This window comes from Indicator indicator, chromosome 10 (genome assembly GCF_027791375.1).
Source record: "Indicator indicator isolate 239-I01 chromosome 10, UM_Iind_1.1, whole genome shotgun sequence".
Classification (NCBI taxonomy): Eukaryota; Metazoa; Chordata; class Aves; order Piciformes; family Indicatoridae; genus Indicator; species Indicator indicator.
Genome location: NC_072019.1, coordinates 9821092 through 9837768, shown reverse-complemented (window position 1 = coordinate 9837768; position 16677 = coordinate 9821092). Strand labels below are relative to the sequence as shown.

Genomic DNA, 16677 nt, shown 5'->3' with positions numbered 1-16677 from the left:
TCCAAAAACACATTTTAGCAACTGTATTTTACCTTCTGATGGTCATAAAAAAATAGGTATATAGGGGCTGTAAACAATAATTTGATGAACTGGAACTTTGTCTACAGAGAACCCCACAGTTTCTACTGAAGGAACCACTTTAAATCGGTATTAAAACTCATTAAGAGATAAAAATATTTTAGTGAGTAATCAGTAAAAATGTTTGATGTATTTATCTCACATGGACAAAATATATCCAAATTCATGCCTGCTGATACTTCTTCCATTAGGAGAAAAGAGATAACTCGATAAAAGTGATGACTATTGTTAAGTTTTGAAAACATCAATTTATGTCAAGGTAGCATGAACATTACTTTCTCTTAAGGACAAGAGAAAAATCTAAAATGAACACTGAGTCTACCAAAAAGTTAAGCCTTCAAACATGTCTGTAGCTTAGTAAAAAGCATCAACACTGTATACCATACCCAAAACATGGAATAATTGGTCTCATTTTTTCATATTATTACAGTACATAGCTTAAATATCCCTCATGCTATCTCCATTGTTCACATAAATATTTTAAGTTTCCACATACTTTGCACTGAAATAATTATTATTTACAAATATATACAACAACACTTACATGTAGTCTTCTTTGTTTGACTTATAGAATAAAGAATGCTCTTTATGAAAATAATGTGAGCCAGCTGGAAATATTCAAATTGTGGATGCGTGAGAATAATCTCTCATTTCTAGAGTATCAATAAGCCACAAGCTCTTCCTCAACAAAAACTCTACCTTATCTAGTTGATTTTTACTCTCTCTTCTTGGAAAGCAGCACTGAAGATATATTTTCAAAATAAAGCTACCCAATGGCACTTGTTTATCTTAAAATTGCTATCTTTTTCAAACAATTTCATGTTCTGTGGTGTGTTTTATTAGAATTACATTTTCCTCCTAATGAGAAAGTGGGTCAGATTGTGTCTGGCTCTCATTGTCAGAGATCACCTGGGCCCCTTATCACAACACAGGTTCAGTAGGTGACTTCAAACAAAATTTAGGCAACTGAAGTGCACACACTTCAGTCTCTTCTGAAAAACTGAGCTTAAAATTTGAAAATTCTGAAAAGTATACTTCAATCACAAAACATTAGCTCTTGCTACAGGAGAGTACATTTCATTTCTACTTTCCAAGCACAGAAAAAAAAAAATTATGCAAACTTGGCAGTAGTGGCCATCAGCATTATTGTGATGATGCAATTAGATAGGTTTCTTAGATCATTACTTCAAAGTTTTCCTCAAGTGCACATTTTTAGCCACCTTAAATTGCAACCATTTTAAAGTGTTCTAGTGTCTGTGACTTTGGGCACTAATGAAGAAATAAGCATACCAAAAGTCTCTATAGGTTTCCCAAGGGTTTGCAGGAACATTCACCCACACAGATGAGATGATGAAGAGAGGAAAGAAAGAGAAGACAGAAAAAAAAAAAAGGAAAAAAAAGTTTTATGCATTTCCACAACAAACACATAGAAAACAAATACATTCCACCCTTTCCCCTCCCCACTCAAGAACAGCCCTTTCCCACACAGACAGAATAACTCATGCTAAACCACAGAACATTTGAGCAAAGAAAAAAAAAATACAAAAAGGCAGCTAAATTCAGTATGAAAGAAAGATGATGCATCACAGAAATAAGCACAGCTTACAAAACTTCAGGAGATCAAGTTGGCTTCCTTAATAATAATCTGTTCCAAGACAAACACAACCTCTGTTGCTAACAAAAGTGTATCTATCTTCATTGTCACATGCTGGATCACAATAAAGCCTGTGATCGGGTGATCTTCCCACTATTTAGCATTTTGTTCCAAAAGACAGCATGTGTGAATTGCATGCCATGTGGTGGATAGCACAGAAATGGAAGCAGTCTCCAAAAAAATAAATATTCGCATTTCAGTCCTGTTATCTCTGAACAGCAACAAAACCCCTTGAAAGGGGCTTTTGCACAGCTGAAGTTGCAGTGTGCAAGCTGGAATGCACATGGGAAATCTGAACAATGGCAATACAAGTATGATTTAATCTTTTAAGACTCTCAAAAAAAGAAAACACACACCCCCCAACCAACAAACAAAACCCCCCACAAAACAACAACAAAAAAGTCAGGAAAGAGACATTGATATACAGGTTCCCAAAAATACTAAAGAGCAAGGATCCCCCATATATGGCCGAGCAAAATAAAGACGAAGACAGCAAGGAGTGGATGCAAAGACCAGCACACTATTGTCAGACTGGTTTCACCGGTACAGAAGTTGGGAGTGAAAGGGGTTGAAACTAAAGGAGGAAATGCTCTTGCTCAAGAAAGGAAGGTGCTAGCAGGAAAGAGGAAGGCATGAATAACAAGCACAGGAACCAGGAAGACCACAGCAGTGGTAAACACAACTAGATGTATCAGGGAGGACATCAGCTCTAACTGCAGAGGATGCACCAGTGGTCCAGAGATGAGGCAAGCACAAACACACAGCACAAACCTAGCTCTCTGACCAGCATGAGCAATAGTTGGCAGCAGGGTCAAGTTTTATGCAATGCAAACATCCGAATTATAGAGTAGGCAATCTGGGGAGATTCAGAAGGCAGCAGTAAGAAATGGGGTAATAGCCAAGGAGTTACAGCTGAAAGACTTCAAGCAGTTTTATAACTTCTGTCTGCTTCAGTTCAAACCCTGGTCAGAGGAAATGCTACAGGTGCACACAAAGTGGGACAAGATGGAAGCTATCTCCTTGCATTATCACAGATGGCCTGAGACTGGGCCTGCGGAGAGCTGTAGTCAGAACCAAGACAACATGGTGAGACGCAGCAAAGCATGCTGGAAGAGATTTCTAAGGGAGTTAAAACCAAATCCAGAGGTTCCTAGGTAATCCCAGCATACAAGGAGCTATTAAAACAGACCAGAATAAAACCCAAAACCCAAGCAAATGAAAAAACTCTACCACACACAAAACAAAAAACCACTCTGCCCCATCCCTAAATGTCAGGAAATTATTAGATAACAGTTTATTCACACAATGCACAATATTTTTATTAACTTTTGTATTAAAATTTAGCAGGCTTATAAAAAAAATATTGTTAACATAGTTTAAGAATGAGTGAGAATCAGAGGAAAGATCCTGAATAAAAATGTAAAGGGTTAGTACCTCTCAGTTGCTGGGGTGCAGTGACAGCAGAGGGAAAGGGTTAACAGATGGAGTGGTCCTGGAAGAGTTACCGTGAATTACTTTGCCTTTCTCCCACCTCCCACGTGCACTTTATTTTTTATTCTCAAGCACATCTCCCACAAGAGCCAGCAAGCCAGACTTTTTTTTTTTTTTTTTTTGGGTGGTGGTGAAGTTTTTGGATAGGATTCATGGCAAGGAAGCAAGAACTAAACTGATAAAGACTAAACATTGGGCACCATAACAAATCCCCATCTGCTGTGCTAAATGCCAATCTCTGCTTGGTATTTAAAATGCCCTTTATGAAAATACAATTCAATTTTTGTTCCAAAACTGTAGTATAATCATTTAAGCCTGGAGTTAAATGGGCTACTTAATTAAATCTCCAAATTTACTTTAAATGAAAAATGAGCATGCATGAAGAGATGCTAGTAAATATATATGTGTTTATTTCATTTTTATAAAAACAGTATTTATAGCCTTAAACATTCTTGAGATGTATATAGATGTCTCAGTAAATCCTGTGGTTATGGTACCACATTTCAGAAGCAAGTGAAATGCGTAGGATTCAAGTTCTAAGTTCCATTCTTACACTGTTAACCTGTTGTCTTAAATTTATTTACATTTCTCTTTTGATAACACTCCCAAGGCTTACAACAAGATTCCTCTACCTGGGTAAGTGTTTGAAGATGAAAATAACTAACAACTATTCCAAACTCAGAGGAAGTAGCATGAGCGCCCGGTAACATTTTAATAGGGAAACACTTCAAAACACAAATATTTTAAAATCCATCATTGAAACAGACTGTCAACAAGAACAAAACACTTTCTCACAATATGAAAGTGGTGGGTTAAAAATATTCCAATGTGATGTAAGCCTGGTACAGGGCGAGTCAGTCTTTTCTTACTACTGCAGTGAGACACACTGACTGCCCTGGTTTTGAAAACTGACCACCTATGGTTCTATCTTGTTTCTGCTCTGAGTGCTGAAAAGTCACTAACACTAGCTTAATAAACTCTTCATCAATTTAGTATCTAATTTATCAAGTTTCTCACTTGGAGACCAAGGCTGTGATTTCTGTTTAAACACTAATTATGACAAAAACAGGTGATGTAGAGTAAACTAACTTAACAGCTGCAATGGATAAGAACTTTCCTTCCAGTGGGGAAAATTAAATAAATATATAAACAAAACAAAAAGCAGGAACAAAAATCCAAACAAAACAAGACTTCAACCAAAACTCCCCAAAACCAAAACATGGACCAGTTCTGGAAAAAGCCCATTTGCTAAAATAAAGCCTGAAAGTTCTTGGTAAAGAAATGACCACGAAAGAACTATTAACTGCATGTAAGTTTGCTATTAAAATCGTAGTGCTAATAATCTAACTGCACATTGTAAACACTTCTACGGAATACTGGGATGGGTTGGAGAAGGGCATAGAAAAAGCACGGAGAAAAAGGGAGAAGAATAAGATAAGCAGTACATTAAAGCCAATTACAGCTGCAGCTCCTGAAGACTAGAAAAGAGCACTAGAATGTGATTTTGAAGGGAGGACATTCAGAAATTATCTTACAATGTGCATCAGTTTTAAAATACAAACTGTTCTCAACCATTACAAGTCAAACTCTGGAACACTGGCAAAATCTCATTTTAATCCTGTCCATGATTTTGAAGTCTTGAGCTAGACACTATTTTGTCAGCTTTATAAAAGCAAATTTGCAACAGTCAAGAGCTCTATAAAGAGCCCAGCTTTTCTTTCTTTAAGAGGTAAATTAAAGCTGGAGTCTTACTTAATGTTCACATCTTTGGCTGGCTAGACAGCAACAGCCTGCACATGAAGTGCAATCGATTTAGACAAACCAAAAGAGGAGCCAGGTTTCCAGCTATCAGAGGTAGTAACTATCTTTCTCGAATTCTCAACACACACACGCGCCATAGTCTGCCTGCCTACCTTCTTCCCTCTTCTATTTTTATTAGAGATAATAAAATGTATTTTATTTCCAAATCCAGTTTTCAGTCTTTCCCCATCTTTCTTTTTCTCAAAGTACTGGTACAAGACGAGCCAAGTTGAAGCCTACTAACGCTTCGACATAAGGGAGATCACTCTTGGTAGACAAGACCAAACCCAACTAACAAAGGCACTTAAGATGTGAATACCTGAAATTTTGCTTAACCCTCCTCAACTGCATAATGTAAATTTGTAAATCTATTCAGTCACAAACAAAATCAAGTCTTGGACTAGCTCTGCTCAGTAGAGCTGTCCATGCATATATATCCCATTCAATAATTTTCCACCAAAACCAACCCAGATGAGATTAAAAACTCTGCTTTCTTACTCTAAAAGAGAATCCAGAACTAATGCTCATAAAAATTTATTTATCAATATACCTTATTAAATCCTTAAACAACTGGTTATATACAAGACTTCCTAAATGCAGATAACAGGTTCATCTGAAAATTTAACCACAGGACATGAACTAAATTCTCCTGCAGATTCTTGGTGGGTGAGAGCTGCTCCATCTCTGTGTATTTTGGTCCTTCTGGCACATCTCTTTCTTGCCTCAGCTTTCCTTTCAAATTAAAGCATTAATAGCAATCTCTTGCTGTGTGATTAGATCTGCTTTTTTATTCCAGTTCTCTAAACTGACCAGTTAGAACTGGCATTTAGTTAGTTCTGGAATATGTTAAAACTAAGCTTTGGTCTATGGAAATGACTCTAATACATTTTTCCTGCCCTTGAAGTGTTCATTGAAGGGAATTACTCCAGACTGGTGGAGACAACACATTCCCAAATCTGCTTCCTCTCTTGCAACAATCCATGCTTAAAAGTCCAAGAAATAGCAGTTTGGTTTGTTAGGCTGCAGTTCAGTGTTAAGTTTGGGCTGGTATAAATACAAATGATCCCTAGCCCTGTCCTTCCACAGTCATTTAGTTGTTTCTGCCTCTCTGTCATGACTTCCCTTGAAAGAGCAAAAGCACCCTTGTGGCCAGCCACTGGCCAGGTCAGGGAATTAGGCCAAACTGAAAAGTCATGGATAAAATTTAGAGGAGGACAAGGGATGATAATTTTAATCCACAGCAGCAGTCAGTTTTTTCATCACAGGAATGTTTCTCCTGAGGTCAGGGGAGAGAGAAATGGTGTGGGAATGGACAAATACGTGAATTGCTCCTTTCTGAAGGAGTGACAGTTTGTGCCAGTGTACCATGATCAAGGAAGTACAGCACTGGACTACTGAAAAGGCTTTTGAGAAAAATTCCGAGTTGAAGTTATTAATTTTCAATTACCATATTAGGTAAGTTAATTCTATTAACTTAAATTTTCAAATTAGTAAGTAAATTTAATACAATTACTTTCGAATGCCACACTTAACACTTCCTATATACAAAATTAGTTCATCCTGAAAAGGTTGTGTGAAGAAGTCTTAACATGTAAAAATCCTTAATTATCACAGGTTGAGGTACTTTGTGAGCAATTAGGAATTAAGCTTCATCTGTTTGGCTCCACTCTTTATAATTGTAATTCAACTTTATCCGGGCAAGTAGTCTAAAACATTGCAACTACCACAGGACCTACAGTGTAAAGGACCACCTTCATGTGTGAAATATAACAGGCATTATGTTAGAAACAAAATTGATAACCACGTGAAAATTCAAAGTCCCTGTTTCCACAGTGCGTATTTCTGTGGTTACCATGTGGACGAAAAATAAAAACAAAAAAATTTGAGTTCCCAAACCAGAATTTTCTAAGGTACTACTATAAAATATCTTGTAGATGTATCACATTCTTGAGTAAAACTTTTTAGCAAATTCTAATAGATAAATACAAACATATAAAATAATCAAGATTTGCCTCTTACAGTCAAACCCACATACCAAGCAAAATGCACCTGCTGTAGTTTTCCTCTAGTTAAGCTATTCACCCTTCTGCACTGTTGTGATACTGGCTAACTCCTCTCCATGCTACTGCCTCACCTTCCCTCTTGGTAAAAGTTTAGTAACTGGGCAGCTATTGCTGAGTCTGGTTTATGGTTAGATCACCACAAACTGTAAACCTAAATCTGCAGGTAGTTGATCTGATCTGCATATTAACTAATAAACTCCCTGTGAGCAAACAATGACTCTCATAATACTAGATAGACTCATGTACAGATGTATTTTCCTTTGAAAGTAAACCACATTACTGAAATCATTTGTTCCTTATACTGCAAACTAAACAACTGCACAAGCAGTTCACTATACAGATGCATTTTGCAATTTACTTAGAAAAGGTAGCTCTTATTTGCTTTTTTCTTTTTTTTCCCCTCAAGTATTTCATACAAGGCATCAAAATAATAGCAGACATGCCAGTCTTGGTTTAACTGTACTCATGTCTAAGTCCACTTCCCACAAATCTACTTTGTGCCAGCCCTCGGATTAACAAAGCTCCACGGATTCTCATATACATGCGCAAGAATCAGTAAGGCATCTTCACAGCTGTCAGGGTAAATCAGCAAAATAGCTCTTCATCTTTTTGCAAGATTTGAGCTTCTCACACATTACTATGCTGACATACCTCCTGCAGAACACATGCTCAATATTTACAGGAAAAGGGTTGCCTGCAGTAACTAGCCAAGCAGGAGAAGTTCATTTATAACTCAAAATAGCAGAGAGCCTGACTTCCTGAACAAGGAGGTCTTACGTAAATAAACAAATTTCACAATTCAACATATTAAGTGAACAAGTTTTTGTTTACTTCAGGATAAGGGTAAGCAAAAAGTAGGTAAAAGTGTTTACTATCCATTCTGATAAAGAATGGGACTTTGGAGAGAAACTGGTTAGTATTTATTTGGATAAAAAGGCAGGCATAAAACCTGCACAGAATTGAGTTGCAAATCCTGCAAGAAAAATTAAATTAAAAAACCTAAACCATGTGAATTCTTAATGGGCTGGAATATTTGACAGCAACTAGAACGAATAAAGGAAAACACTAAAAACATTATTCATGTTACAAAACTGCCTCTACAAACCTCAATAACTAAAGCCTGGAAACTCCTGTTGTGAACTTTGGCCTGCAACAGCATTACCACCAGCAGCAGCTGTTAGAGGAACTAGCAACAAATAATTACATAAACAATTTGAGATGTAAACTCAAAAACCAAGGAAAGCAGAAATTCTTCTGGTATCAAAATATGTGTAAGAGATGTAACAAAAGGGAGTAGAGTAAGTCACAGTTCACTGCATGCAAATTTACAGCATACCAAACATCCTTTCCTTTGGCAGAAACCTCAATTCCGCTGAAGTCATTTTTTGCTTATACCCCAAACCAAGCACCCTGAAGATTGTTCACCGTGTGGATTCATTTTAGAACTATGTTAATGCAGCAGCTCGTGTTGTCTTTTCTTTTTTCAAAAACATTGTGCAAGAATCACAACAAAACATGAACTCAGGTCAACACCTAAAAGACTTTTCTAGTCTGCTGTCAGAGGCTAGCAGTAACATTGGGGAGTGTTTGAAAGGAAGAAATCATTAGTCCTATGAGACATGCATTGGAAGACGTACAGGTCTGGCACCTGAAAATTCCATGGCATCCTTCCATTTTCTACAGTCTTCTCAGCTGTAGGAATAATTAACACTACTTGTTGTCTCTTGCCCTTGAAAGACACTCCCAATGCACTAAGACGTTTACACTGCCTCCCTTCACCCTCACTCCTCTAACATTTCTATTCTCCTGTGTACACAAAGCTGGACAATAATTCAGCAGAGTCTATCAGCACTGCTCACAAGCTTTCCTCATACCACTCCATCTATCTCCACACACATTTGGTACTGTCTTATAAGCATCATTGCCTGTATCAGCAATTACCTCAGCATGCAGTATTTGAAAGTACTAGCCCAAGCCCAATCATGTAGTTGGTATATACTTGGGAGTATTAAGACTATTCCTAGTGAAACAGAAGATCTAGCAGATACTTACCTTTCAGAACCAGGAGCTGGGGCTACTAAAGTTACTTGGCCTTCCAGTTTTACCTATTCAAGAATGTTCTGCTGTTAAAAACAAAAACCCTAAGCCAAAGAAATAGAAAACCAGTTTTTCCCTCTTTGAAGTCTTCAGGTGAAGTCTTAATCTAATCCTAACCCTCACTTGACACAGCAGGAAGTAGTCACCATTCCTTTGTTAAAATAACTTCTCAGTTATAGAGCTTTTTGATTGGGAACTGACACTTGGTAAAAACTTCAGCTATTTATTTCTATTTTTAATGGAACCGGGAACCTGGATGTCAAGATGAATGAAACCTACAGATTCAAACTGCAGAATAAAGCCCCAGGGAAAAGAAAACAACCACTCCACACTTCCACTTCCCCAAAAAACCCCAAATGGCCAATGAAACGAAACACCTATGAACTTTTTTGCACCTAGTTTGTAAGAAATTAATTCCCTTAAAATGACTCAATCAAAATGTGAGGGAAAAAAAAAAGGCAAAACACAAAAAAGAGGGGGAAAAACCCCCATCAACAAAAACCCAAACACAAAAAAATCCCCCCACCCCGAAACCAAAACACAAACTACTTAAGTAGCAAAATTTAAAACTCAGAGCTGATTCCCACAAATTTTAATGTTGAAGCTACAATTTCACTGTAAGGGAAACAGAAAAACATGATGGAAAATGCAGCCTGGTAACTGGTGAAAAGTGGAGACTTTCTGACCTACCAAGAGACCTCTCCATGAATAGATGAAGGTGGCTCAGTGATGTCAAGGAAGAACAATACAGTTGTAGTTTCACCCTCACTTTCCAGAGAAGCTGAGCAGGGGCAGTTTTTGGCAGAGATGTTAGGGGACACCAGCTCCCCACAGCTCGCTATTAGGCTCCCACCAGTCACCATTCCTACAAGGCTGTGGGGAGTGCACAGGGGAAGTTGGCCCACCTCTTTCACCAACAGCCCAGGTATAGGCTTACTCAAACAGCCATAATGCTGTAACATAAATCTCCATAATATCCATACAAAGTTCTGAAACCTTGTCCTATATCTGTACCAGTTTTGATGTCTGTATTTTTGTATTTTGTACTGAGGAATTGACAGCCCCACTTTTCATTTCCGGGAAGATGACCTCAACACATTTGTATGAGATATGTATATATAAGCTGATATTAGATAAGGCACTGAGATTACTCCTCCCACTCTTTATCGCATGCCATGTACAAAAGTGAAACCTTCCTAAAAATGGTCTTTTCTATTTTCAGGATAAAGCAAAACCACAGACACATACAAACCCAATGATTAACTGCTTTTAGTTTCAAAAAAATCTCTCAAACCACCTCAAATTATTTTCCAAAGCCCCACACTATCTGCTGAAACAAAAAGGCATCATTTCAGAAACTAACATATTTGGGCTTTTAGCAAACAATTATCAAAGGATATCTGTTTCTAAGGAAATAAATACACAGTTTGTATATTTAGATACAACCTTCAATAACATTCCGCATGAGAATATATTAATTCATAATTCCATTAAATTCAAAGTATCTCAGTATAAGTAGTCACAGTGCTTTGGGAAAGCAAGTATCTGCCTGATAAGTTTACTAGGTCTATTACATTATCTCATTTCAAATAAGACTCCCCTCGCCTAACTTCCATGAATGACCTCAACTATTCTGTTATCCTATAATTCAGAAATAACAAAAAAAACTGTAGAAGAGTAAGCTCGTTCAGATGGAAAACAGCAAAAAAAATTTAGGTGACGATTATAATTACTTCAGAAGGCCTCTTTGATTTGTATCAATTAACAGAAATTAATTTATTATGACTGGCACAGAATATTAGGTGAACAGATGTATATAATTCAATTATAAAATTCTCCAAATCAGATTCTGTACCTTACACTTAATGATTTGTAGCAGCTATTTCTAAAAGAAAGCTTCAAAATAAAATTTCAAATACTAAATACCAGTAATGTGTAATAAAAACTGCAAATCTTTAAGACTAGTAATTTTTAATAGAAGCCCATTGTGAGTCGATTACAAAAACAAAGAGATCAGTAGACGATGCAGCTCTGCAGACAAGAAAAGGAAAACCTGGCAGATTTTTCCTGCTTGTGAAGACAGAACAAAAAAATAGCATCAAAGGTAATATAAATGACTTACCATTCATGTTGAAAAGCTAGTTTTCAGAAACATATTGCTCCTAATACTAATCCAAGAGTTGATGAAGTATGTTAATCTCTACCAAATCAGTGTTTCAATCTCTAAACACACTTATACACTAACTGGAAAGAGAGAGCACACAGAATCCAGAGAGCTGCTCTTCCTTATAAGCTCCTTCCGATGCAAAAAACCCCCATGAAGCACAAGATACCAGTAGTAAATCAAAAATCAATATTCAGGACATGGGTATTAGGTTTTGTTCATTATCTACTCCTGTTCTGACCAGTGCTACCTATTCATGTCTAAAGCAACTCAAAATGGCAGGGAGAAAAAAAAGCATGCAAACACCAGGAGGTTTTAAGATGTTCTCAATTATATCAAGCACTGGTTGTTTCCATGGCAACCTTAGACCAGATTTATCTGTTGACTTGTACCCAAGTAGTAGTTATTCTAAAGCTTGAATCAATTCACATGACGTACTCTGTACATTATTTCATATTTCACATGTATTTTTCTCTACACACACACACATATATATAAATTGTTCAGCTAAATGTCTCTTAAGTCCTTCTGCTGTATGTGAAAGTATACTGATGCTATTTTGCATCAGTTGTAGACCAAATAATAGTCCTTTGACTATTTACCACCCATCCATTTCCCATCTAGGGATGAAAAGATGCACTGGGAGCAATTCTTCCCACCATTTCGGCTATCCATGTAGTTAATGTGTTCTCTTACTATGCACAGATTTGGAAAATATTTGTATCAGTTCAAAGCTAAAATATCCAGACCCATCTTACTATCTTTACATTCAAATCCAAACAGCTTCATTCTCTTTCCTTTCACATTTCAATCTTTATGAGAGCAACAAGAAAAAAAAATACAGGTTTCATATAGCTGCAAGTGGTCACAGTCTAGATGTCTAAACTAAGAATGACGTACACCCTTCTGATGACTATCATCACATCTCTTATCCTTTGGCTGTGCAGCACAACTGACCTGGTTACACCAGTTCAGGCTCTACAATTACACGTGTGCTCAGTCAGCTTTTCAAAACAGATTCCTAGGCCCGCAGTGCCCCAAGCCATCTCTGCCCTACTGCATTCTGAGGATTTAAAAAACCACGTTTGTTTCATGCATGAACCAAGAATCCAAGACACATTAGAAAAAACTGTGGTTTACATTATCAAAATAAGCAAAGATGTTAAATTTCAAAATCAACCACTGAAAACTACCTAAGGCCGTAGACCACATAGCAAATTACTCAAACTCGCAGCACTAGATGGCTGACGATACAAAGTCCACCCAACAAGCAGTAGCTCCTTGCCCCTTCAGCAAACCCACAGCTTCAGCAGTAATTGCACTTTAAAGGATATACATGGAAGCAGATCTTTTACAGTATTTCATTACAGCAAAGGTATAAATACATTCAGTTCCTTTTCAAATGGATTCTACCTCAAAACCTAAACCAACAGAAATTCCAGATCACCCTTCCAATGTTTTTCAAGAATTAGAGTGCTTTTGTCTCAAACTTCAAGAGTAATTCACACCGTCTGGCTATGTAGCTTCACCTAAAACCTTAAACCAACACACCCTAAGCTGCAGTGGAGAGTGGACAGAATAGTTGAGAATATTGAAATATCCTTACAAGACAAACATCATTAAGTTTCTAAACACTGCTTACTCATTAAGCTTTCACCAAGTTTAGTGACTGAATGCAATTCTACAACATTGATCTCTCAGGTTAAAAAACAAAAAACAAAAGCCAAAAAACACAGACTACACCAAACAACCCCTCCCCCCTGTTTCTTTCATTTTTCACAACTGATTTTCAGATAATATTTTTTCTAAAATATAATTAGGAGTCAGTAGTGGACAGAAATACTTCCTCCACTATGCTCCTTTATAATCTCTATCACTCCTCAGCTACATGATCAACAACTGTTCAGCTACCAGCCCAGTAACTCTGGCTCATAAAAAATGCATGCAACCACCGCCCTTAATTATGACTTAAAGCAGCATTTGTGGAACAGCCATTTTCACCATGTTTATCATCAAGAGACAGGACAGTCCATTTCCTCACCCAGCATGCCACACAGGGAAGCCTGCCTTAAACACAGATGAAAAAACTAGTAGAGACTTGTACACAAACAGGTCACAATTTGTAAGTTTCAGTAGGTCAATACCTTTTTTTTTTTCTTCATGTTATATAAACAAAAATGCTTCACTTATTTTTTCAAATGGCTATTTACATAAAAAAAGAACTTTTACATAAACACAAGTATATGTCTATTTTACCAAGCAGAAAATATTCTGGAGAAGTATTTTATCATTTATCTCCCCCCCCCAAAATGGCTGATTTTTTTTCCCCATCTCACTTGGAAGACCTAAATTTAATCTATTTTAGGTCAATGCATTAACACTTTTGTTTCCATGTTTACTGCTTATCCTCTGAGAACATATTTTCTCCCATCTCACATAGTATTTTACATTGCAAGCAGGGAGATATAAAAATGCTGATTTTCTTCATGGTAACACTGTGGTTTTAATGCCTATTTTCAACTGAGATAACTGTGTTATCTCAAATCCATCAATGAACTGAAATGTGGAACAAAATATCATTAGTTACCATATTGTACATTTTAAAATGAGTATATAACCACAAAGACAACAACTGCTTTGCAAAATAATGCAAGGATTAAAAAATAAAAATTAAAAAATCAAATGTCAAACTAGATGGTTACGTTTTTGAAATCTCTCACTTGTATTACCCAAAATGAAACCATGAAAGGTTTTAAACAGTACAAGTAATACTGTGAACTGTCCACTAATTAAGTAAAGCTATGACAGCCAGCATTCCCACACTAAATATGAAATAGTTAAAATCTAACACAATTCTGTATTTTTTATCACTGTATAGAGCTTTCTGATGAATACATCCCTTAAAATAAAATGAATTATAAAAAGCCCTATCATTAGAAATTAATCTGTGCAGGGTTGTTTGTCTATTCCAAAATTTAAACATTACAATCACTAATGTATTTTTCATTACTGCTGAACTAGCTAATTTAATTTGAAAAGAAAGGAAGCAATTTAGAAGTCAAAATTGGGGTGAGGGTTTGCCAAAAAAGTCGACTGTGCTTCTTGAGAAAAGAATGGATGAAGAATGAATTCTCCTTCTGCCACCAGCCTATGAACCAGCCCCTTATCTCCTCCTGTCTGATGCAACACTCTGTTCTTCTAATTAAATACCTTTAAGTCATTAATTGTAAAATTGTCCCTGGAACATATCACAGAAAAGTGTTCACATTTGACTACAATCATGCAAATTTTTCACTCACTAAGCAAACCGAAGAGTGAAGACCTGTAAAACAAACCCCTCTACTTACTTGATTTGTCCCACAGGACAGCAAGTTCAGAGCAGTGCTGGCTCTCATTTTCCAGAGCTGCCCTCTGTTCATGCCCACCACTCTTTGAGTGCCTATGGAAAAGGCGATTAGCAAAACCTTCCAGCCTCTGAAGCGCTGTAGCTGTCCCTGTGCACTGATTACAAGAACCCTCTTTCTGAGCTGCCATCTATAAACACTGTCAACTTTTACAAATGCAAAAGAGAAAATATCTAAATGGAGCTGGACAACTTAGAGCCACGCATGTGGCAAGCTTCCTGTATGCAGTGTTTTCTAACCACTACTCTCTTCTACTTCCTGTTCAGAAAAGTTCTATAATGTACTGTTTTATTCTGCTAAAAGTCTGTTTTCACATTAATTGAGAAGTGGTGGTTGGTGTTTTTTTTTTCTTTCAGAATGCAATAATGGCTCTAGCATGTGTTTTCACAGCTTTTAAATGCATCACATTTTATATGTAAATACACATTTTACGTTAAAATACTATAAACGCCTTGTTCAGAAGTGAAGATCAGAAGGCAAGTTATTTAACTTACCATGATCACGTGTGAAAAAAGAACAGTAACTCTTCTGCAGTTCTTCCGGTTATTAAGATGGAGCACTACCATCATCATAGCAGACATAAACAGCTGTCATCTAATCATTTGTAAATTCATGCTTTCAACTAAAAAACTTTATCAGCAAGGTTACTTGCAAAATTTACTGAATAAACTATTATTTTATTACTGGAGGTAGAGGGAGAGAAGGAGTACTTTCCTCCTCAGAGAAAAATCAGACTGAAGAAGTTGCATTCTAATGTACAACATATAAACATGGCTGCGTTATACTTATCTAAACTGGGTTTTACTTACTCCAAGAACCAAATGCACTTAACTTTTTCAGGAATAAAGTACCTGAACAACTAGCACAGGCAGATCTTTATCTACAAATGTGCACACTCTCCCAGCCCCAAAGACAGCTGGAAAGAGAGCCACCAAGTCATGGTCACCAGCTTCCACCATTGCTTATGTAAAAACTTTGAATGCAAATCTCCTGCAATTATGAAAAATAATTAAATTTTAAAAATCATTCACAAGAAAGTAAAGTGTTTTCAGCTGTAGAGTAAGTCTAGGAAGCACCACTTTTAATGGTGCAAAATATAGGGAAAATAAATCGGAAGTGGTATTTAACATTAAATTATGGTAAGTTGTAAATGATGCAATTGTACATGCTTACAATGAGCAATACTAAATATTCATTTTTGTGAAAATAGAAACACATAGATTAGGTAGGTTTCCCAGTATATCCTCTGCACATATAAGATGTGGCTTTTTAAAAATTTAGGCCATTCTTAAGAAAGATTGAAATAACTTTTCCACAATCTGTCTCCTGTCTTACAGTCAACATGTGTTAAGGACATACCTCTCAATTTTCACCACCACGCTTCTCACTGAGCAGTTTTCAATGTCAGCAGATATACATCCTTGGACATTATATAACTATTTCATAACAACTCTCTGCTTCAGAAAACCAGAACAAAACAAAAAACATACCATGATGACAAACTACCTATGACAATGATAAAACAATAAAAATGCCATGGGACAGACTTTACAGACTTTACTACATTCCTCTTAACATGCACCTCTAGACTTCTTGTAATCATCCTCAGTCAACACAGTGGTTTAAATTTCTATGCTCTATGCAATGCAGAGAAACACCCTTTGCTTTCAGGCTCCAGATATACTTCTGTGAACATAAATTATTTCTTCAACACCTGTTCAAAATTCAGGACCAACTGTCTAAACACTTTCATTTTACACACCAGTTTGCAAATCTGGATGAGCAGCTGCTACCTCGTTAGTGACCAGGCTGCCTGCCCTAGTCAGGTGCTGCAACCTTTCCTGGAAGGCAGTCCATTACAGGTCCTTTTCCACCTTATGCCTTCCAGCCTTTCACCCGCTTGTCACAAGATCAGTGCTGACTTCC

At 36.8% G+C, this 16677-nt stretch overlaps 1 protein-coding gene across 2 annotated transcripts in view; it reads right to left on the bottom strand.

The window, feature by feature from the left end:
• The window catches only part of PRKACB (protein kinase cAMP-activated catalytic subunit beta), a 34740-nt gene extending 19859 nt beyond the window's left edge, over nucleotides 1–14881 (bottom strand). The window contains exon 1 of one of the 2 annotated variants that reach the window (XM_054384129.1): nucleotides 14695–14881. In XM_054384129.1, the coding sequence (XP_054240104.1) occupies nucleotides 14695–14881 (187 nt within the window). Of the gene's footprint in view, nucleotides 1–3429; nucleotides 3440–14694 lie in introns of those variants that run through there. The other variant, XM_054384130.1, reaches the window with a different exon arrangement.
• Nucleotides 14882–16677: the final 1796 nt, after the last annotated feature.